Below are 7899 nucleotides of genomic sequence, written 5' to 3'. Positions count from 1 at the left end.
TGGACCCCCCGTACACATATCTATTAGCTAAGGTCACATTAAATCGTAAATAAGACAATATCATGTAACAGAGCCCCACTGGATGATAACATTTTCATAAACTGTAGCCCTTTTCGTTTGTATCACAACATGACAGGGCACGCAAGCCGACAAGGCTGCCATAACATAATAACATATATCATATATGATGTAGACTCAGCTGAATCAAACTGACATACATAACCCACATATACATGTCTGCAGACCTCTAAACATATAAATGACAACATATGGCGGGACAGGGCCCCCGCCGTACCCCTGAATGGATAAAACAATTTCTATACATCCGTGGACAGTATCAAAAACTAGGCTCCGATACAATGGAGCCTCTTTAAGCTGAGCTGCATGGAATCCTAAGCTGACGGACTCCCAAAATCTGTATCTGTACCTGCGGGCATGAACGCAGCCCCCCGAGAAAAGGAGGTCAGTACGATATGTGTACTGAGTATGTAAAACATAATATAATACAACTGGAAACATATCTGAGATAGAGAATCAGGGGATAAGATATCAATTCAGAAACCTGTACCTGTACTTTATGAATTATAAAAAAAAACATGCATGTTCGAGTCATATCATATAGCCGGCCCTTTCGGGGGTCCGGTGAATCATCTCTGTAAAATCATCTCTGTAAAACCATCATGGCCCCAGTGCCATCACCACCTTATTACAACATATCATCATATATTTATACACGTATCCTGGCCCTCTATTGAGGGACTCAGTGAATAATGCAGTGAACTGTGCACGAGAACATATCCTGGCCCGGGACTCAGGGAAAGAAGTGTTACAATATACACGAATAGAGTAGTGAGTAACTATATGCAATTTAAATCATTATCAGAGACTCGACAGAATAAGAAAGTTAAGCTTTTATTTTAGGACCCGAGTAACGGTGTAGTAATCTCGAGTGTCCTCTAAATGCCATTATGGGCTGTCTCAATTATAATCTCGGGGCTCCTAGACATGTACTAAAGTAAAGCCAAATCGTTTATGGAACCAGAAACATTTGTTAACATATAGTCTGTAAGACTTGGAGCCTGTATATTTGTTATTTCTTTAGCCTATAACAGTTTCCAGGGAAATAGTTCGACTATTGTAGGAGTTCTATATTCAGAAGTAAATAAGAGATGTTTGAGGATGGAGTTACCCCAGAGCTCAGATCATATTCAACTTACAACTAAGACAAAGACATGCCCAAAAGAAGAAAGAGACTAAGCTTTATGTAGTCTGTACTTTGTTTTAGATGACCTTCATACACATATTTCATACCCGGCCCATTATAGGGCTCGGTGAGCCACTATGGCATTCAAATCTCACTTTCGTAACAAATACATATCAAGAGAAGGGAAAGATAGTTTCCCATACACTATTCTTTAGCACGTAGAAGCCTTAACAGGTAATACTCAATCCTTGTAGGAGTGTTAACACTTAACTGTAGTTAGGGATTATGGGGCGTACCTGGAGTTCTGGGAATGGAATTATTCCCACATTCCACATACAATTCACTTAAGGCTAAAACTTGCCAAAAGGAAAGAAAGATAATTGTATGTGCTTATACCAAAACATGCCACAAGAAAGCTTTACATACCTTTTGGGAGTTACCCTTTATCCTGCTCGTCTCGTCGTCTTCCAAACCTATTCAATATGAAAGTAATACGAATATCAACTACTCTTAACTTTCCAGCATCTTGGATTATGCCTTAATGTTAATGGAATCTATTTCCTTAGTCGTTTCCTCGACTAGTCCTTTAGTTTTTTAAGGCGTTAACGAAAATTGGGCAGCACCTCCCCTATAATATGCCCCATCCAAATTTCCAATTATGTCCCTAAGACCTACAGCCAACCAACAACAACAACCTGCAGCAATTCATACCAACACTATACAACATACACTCCAAACAACTTAAAAAAAATACGATATCTCAATAGGGCGTCTAGCCTTTATTTTGTGACGCCTTTAATTATACGTAAAGAGGGGTCATGTGGCTTCGACTAGAAGCACCCTAACCCACATTAGGACATATTCAGGCCCTGCAACAACAAGCCACACCCCTGCAGAGCAACTCACAAGAACAACACTTTGTTTCGACAACAATTCAACTATAACGACTACAAATTAGTTTATTCCGAACGCCAAGTATTTCTAAGACATTTTCATATTTCCAGCCACCAATAGGGAGTGTAACATGCTCCATCAGAACACATAAATCTCAAATTTAAATAAGAAACCTTACCTTACGTTAAACTTGTCAAACTCGCCAAAACTATCCAAAATGTGAAATCTGGACAGTTTACTGTTTCACCTTGTCGCTTCGTTTCAAAGGGGTAATTGAGGGAAACAGGATTTACTCCCTTCATAAAAGTTATATACATATGTCTTAGGGTCGCAAACAATTTCGAATCATCCCTACATCAATTTTGTACAAAAAGATATGACCAAAATACTTACAGCTGTCCGTGTAGAATTTCCAAAACCAAATTTGAGCAGTACCTCCTCTACACTTCATCACCACTTTTGAAGCTGATAAAAGTAGAACTGGATTTTGGAATCTGAATGAAAGTTATAGAACCACGAAATACCTTTCCAGAACATATTAAATCACCTGAAACGAATCTGTACACAAGAAGTTATACCAATATTACTAACCACTGTCCCTTCCAAAAACGGGTTTATTAATTAACGTTTTCTCTTATTTTCTCTTCCAAATTCCAATTGCAAAGCTGGAGTTTTACTTCCATGAAGGTCTTAAAATACATATATACGTATCCACGTACTTAAGTTACACCGTATATAATTAATTCACGGAAGAAAATTGAAGAACTTACCCTTAAATTCTTCCAGACATGGCTGCCTTTCCCTTCTTCATTTTTCACGTTTTCTCTCCATGTTTTGGACTGATTTTCTGGCTAGGAATGAACTAATTAGTCACAATACACATATATATAGGGTGGCTATGGGGGTGACACGTGTCAGCCCCCTAGGGTGACACGTGTCCAGCCGTGATTGGTCCACCATATCTATGCAACCAGTTAGGGGCTGCCACGTGGCAGCGTGGGTCCATCCCAAGTAGGTGAGTCACCTGCCTGCTTGTCACCTGCTTGCTTCACTTTCGTAAGTTCGGAAACTAGTTTTTGCTCCCTCTCGTAGGTTCGTAATCTCGTCTTATTTTAAGAGCCTATGTAATCCGTGCTACATAAGTTTGGTATGTAATCAAGTAACTCACGTATGTAAGATTTCTAAATTAGTAGCTTGCGTAGATAAGTCGAGTCCTACGACTCGTTACTTGGCCTCCTATTCCTTCCGGATTCTTATATGATTCCCCTTCCAACCTTCTCTACTACGGGGTATCACATCCTCCCTTCGTTGGAGTCATTTGATAGTGTCGTAGCATATCCGGTTCACATGATAATGTCCAAGGAACTTATGAGACATTCTGAGTTTAAAAAGGGTGGGGTGTAATAGTTGTTCAAGCTTCTTTTTATCTCATTGAAATCAGCCAAATTTCATATTAAATTAGAGGGAAAGTCCCTAAATCCTCCATGTATATTCATTCTTTCAACTCGGAAGTTTAATGGAAGTTGCTCGACATATCGAGCTCATTATCTTGGTATAGTTTGCCCAATCAATTTCATGGCGTATCTTCATGGGTTTTGTGGAAACGATATAGCAGATGTTTATTGAGTGTTTTCTAGTAGCTATGAATATATATTGACAAGGTAAGGATACTTTACACTTATCTATTTGTTAATACGAGATTCCAAGCTCCTAGATATGAAAAGTCGCACTTACCAATGACGTCGTAGTTTCTTGTTGGTTTTTGCTTTGTTTGTTGTTATTGAAAGGAGGCAAGTTATTTAGATTTAGAATTCAGTCCCCTTTGTTAAGGAAATGTTCCCCCTACGACCCTTCTTCGTAACTACATGGTCTAGTATCATTTTATAGTTTTCCGAGCCATTAGTGGTGTTTTGGATATCGTAGCTTTGGATAGCTTATCTTACTATATTTGGTTATTTTGTTGTGTAATGATGTTGTTGAGGTGCTGGAGAGATTGGAGAGTCTGTGTTATTCTTATTGGAGTGGCATACGATAGTTATTGCATTGAACAATGTGAAGTATGCCTTGATGTATTACCTGAGGAGTTTGTCACACCTTTGAGATATTATTGGAATATTTTCATTGGATATAAATGTTTATTATCATTTTTATTGGCCTAACTTCATGATTTGGACTTGGATGGTCGCGAATGTGACATTGATGCCTTACTGATTGGTTATGGCTCATCTTTGCAGCCTTTTGATTCCCACATTTAGGGCATTACATTTGGTTGGTCAAGATTCATTTCAACATCTTTAGGGCTTCAGTTGAAAGGTATTTAAGTTTATTTCCTTCTTTCGGCATGTTTCATTAAATCATAGGAGCTATACAAGAAGATGGTTGTTATTATTGATAAACTCGTAGCCACGTTTATTAGTTGTTTTTTGCTCGAGTTTCTGGAGTTCTCTATTATCAAGATTCTTATTCTGTTAGTAGCGGCCTTAGGTTGGGAATGACTTAGAGACTATTGGTATGTGTTGCCTATAAATTACATTTTTTAGCCTATTGAATTGTTATTATTTCCCTTGGGGCTATTGTGGATAGCTGTAGGAATGTAATTGTTTCCTAAGAGGGATATGAGTTGCTTACAGGGCTATATAGATGCCTAAGAAGTCTATGTGCTGCCTACAGGGCTATGTTGTTGCCTAAGCAGGCTATAAATTGTTGATAGGGCTATATTGATGTCTAAAAAGGCTATGTCTTGCCTATGGGGCTAGGTTGTTGCCTAATAGGACTATGAGTTGACTGTAAGGCTATATTTATGCCTAATAGGGCTATATGCTGCCTACAAGGCTATATAGTTGCCTAAGAGGGCTACGTGACTGCCTACGGGGATAGATATTACCAATAGGGGTATATAGACTGATTTGGCACCTTCTAGGCTTGTGGTGGCCTAGCCGGGTGGTCTTGTTTGCTATTTCTACTTGCCGATCTTTGGGGGATATTAGGTTGTTCTTTGATTATTTTTGATATCTATAGAATCAGGAGCAGGTCAGTACACTTAATTTATTTTTGATTTTTTTATCTAATTATTATCCCTATGTCATGATACCTTCTCATAGTTTATCACCTTTCATACTCGGTACATTATTTTTTACTAATGCCCCATTGACTGGGAGAACTGCATTCATGCCTGCAGGTCCCGACATATGACCCAGTAGACATCTTTAGCAGCAAGGTTGACTTCTAGAAGGTTGGCAAGCCCCCTTCCTCCAGAGCTGCCAGAGTTTGGAGGTTTGTTAGCTTTTGTTGTATATATTATTGGGTAGTACGGGGTCTTGTCCCGCCAAGGTTTACTACTCCTAGAGGCTTGAAGAATAGAGTATGGGTTGTATAACTACATTACGGCTAGGTTGGCCTGGTTTGTTGGGTTGGTGGGCATGATAGTTATTTGATACATTATCTTGTTATATACCTTCTTTGAGATTCTGTAAAGAGATCATGGTGGCTTTGACGACCCAATCAAAATTTGTGTGATATTTGGCTATTTCTTTATATGAACTGTTGAGAGTAGTTGTTTCTTTTATTGAGTTATTGACAGGGGCCTTGACGGCCGGGAGCTTAATTTTAAGCTAAGATGTATTTGTTTATTTTCTTGATTGTGTGTGGCTGTCACGCACTAGTAGAAAATAGTTTGGCAGGGTCAGCTCGGGCTTGTGTTTTGGCATTAGGTTCTAGTTATTCCCCCTGAGTTTGGGGCATGATAGGCCCACTGAGACTAATTACTGAGTCTCAATCCGTAACTGGAGTCTCAACTCTCTGATGAAGCACCAAACTCTTTCCTCCTCTGTAGGTAAGATCATGGAAGTGTGTATGGAGAACTCATCAAATTAGGCCTCGTACTACGATACTATCATGGAGCCCTGCTCCAACCACAAGATCTAATCTCGAAGCTGATATGCTCCTGGGATAAACCGGGCTAAGAAAGCCTCCAAAAACTCAGTCTACAACACCGGTGGAGACCTAGCTGGCCTAGTCTCTAGATATGAATGGCACCACTATTGGGCAGGACCTTCTAGATGATAAGTGGTAAATTCGGCCCCTCTCAACTCCACAAAACCCAAAGTTTGTTGTCGCTCGTAGCAAGTAAATAGAAACTCGTGAGCATCCTCACCCACAGCTCTAGAAAACCTCACTGGTGATTGTCTAAGGAACATCCCGAGCATCTTCTGATCTCGAAGTGGCATGACGCCCTCTAGATCATCAAACTGAGCGGCAGGTGCTAGTGGAGGCTGAACTACTAATGTCGCTGGTGCAGGCTAACCCTGCGGTGTTAGAGAAGCTGTAGGTGGGTCCTACTGCATACCCCCAATAGCAGCTAAAGTCTGGGTGAACATCATATTTAGGTTCGGAGCTGCAACTGGCTCAAGCGGTGGTTGGGCTAGTTCTGGCCTCACCAACTAAGGCTAGAAACAGACTAGACCAAAAACTACTAGACTGCTTTTACCAAATTTGAAACTAGAACCCGATTCCGTTAACTTGGTCCAATTACCGAAACTAGGTCTACCGGTACATTTCCAAGGTTCCGATCCAATCCTTTATATAACGGGTTGGAACTTATCGAACCGGTACCAAAACTGGGTCAATACCCGTTATTTTAAAAAATTAAAGATTTATTATTTAAAATATTATTTAAATATTTACTAATAATTCATTAAATATTATTAGCAGTAACTTAATATAATATTATATTTATAATTAATTACAAAAAATTTGTAACTTTTTATAAAAATTTCAATTTTAATTTTAATTTTATAGGTTGTAACTTGTAACAATAGTAATTTAAGTAAAGTTTAGTAACCTTCCTTTATGGACATTGTTCAGAATTTTTGGAACAGATCTCTAGAGGGTAATCCAATGTGGATCTTTCACCAAAAAATGAAGAGACTTGCTACTACTCTTAGTAGTTGGTCTAGAAATCAGTTTGGAGACATCTATGCAAAGGTTAAAGATTCTGAGGAGGAAGTTAGACAAGCTGAAAATAACCTGATCAACATGAATTCCAATGAAAACAGGTCTAAGCTTCATGCCATCAATGCTGAATACATTAGATACCTGAAAATGGAAGATGTTATTCTCAGACAGAAGACTCAACTACAATGGTTCAAAGAAGGTGATATGAACTCTAAATATTTCCATGCTATGATTAGAGGTAGGAGAAGAAAACTATACATTCACAGGATCCAAAATGAGGGTGGCTCTTGGGTTCAAGGTGATGCTGAAATTGCTGAAGTAGCTTGTGAGCACTTTCAACAAATGTTTACTGGGGAGGAGAAGTATATCCAGAAAAAGGCCCTTCAATGTATCCCTCATATGGTTACTGAAAAGAAAAATGAACAACTCCAAGCCTTGCCTTCTATAGAGGAACTGAAGACTGTTGTGTTTGCCATGAATCCCAATTCAGCTGCTGGACCTGATGGGATGAATGGAAAGTTTTTCCAAAATATACTGGGATATCATCAAGGAAGACCTTCTTAATGTTGTCATTTCCTTCTTTTGTGGACAAACCATGCCTAAGTACTTTACCCATACTTGCTTGGTTCTTCTCCCAAAAGTAAATCACCCTACCAAAATCTCTGAATTCAGGCCCATAAGTCTTAGTAACTTTACCAACAAGATCATTTCCAAACTTCTCTGTCTAAGACTTGCCCCTATTCTTCCTACCCTCATCTCCCCCAACCAGTCAGGCTTTGTTAAAAATAGGAGCATTTCTGAGAATATCATGCTTGCCCAGGAAATCATCCACCAGATCAAAAAGCCTA

At 39.1% G+C, this 7899-nt stretch overlaps 1 protein-coding gene across 1 annotated transcript; it reads left to right on the top strand.

Annotated features, from left to right (window-relative positions):
* The first annotated feature begins 7015 nt into the window (after window positions 1–7015).
* On the top strand, window positions 7016–7615 carry LOC129872452 (uncharacterized). The gene has a single exon (XM_055947438.1). It carries the CDS (start codon window positions 7016–7018, stop codon window positions 7613–7615), a length of 600 nt encoding a protein of 199 aa, XP_055803413.1.
* The last annotated feature ends 284 nt before the right edge of the window (window positions 7616–7899 follow it).

Source organism: Solanum dulcamara, chromosome 11 (assembly GCF_947179165.1).
Source record: "Solanum dulcamara chromosome 11, daSolDulc1.2, whole genome shotgun sequence".
NCBI lineage: Eukaryota > Viridiplantae > Streptophyta > Magnoliopsida > Solanales > Solanaceae > Solanum > Solanum dulcamara.
This window is presented reverse-complemented; position numbering and strand designations above follow the sequence as displayed.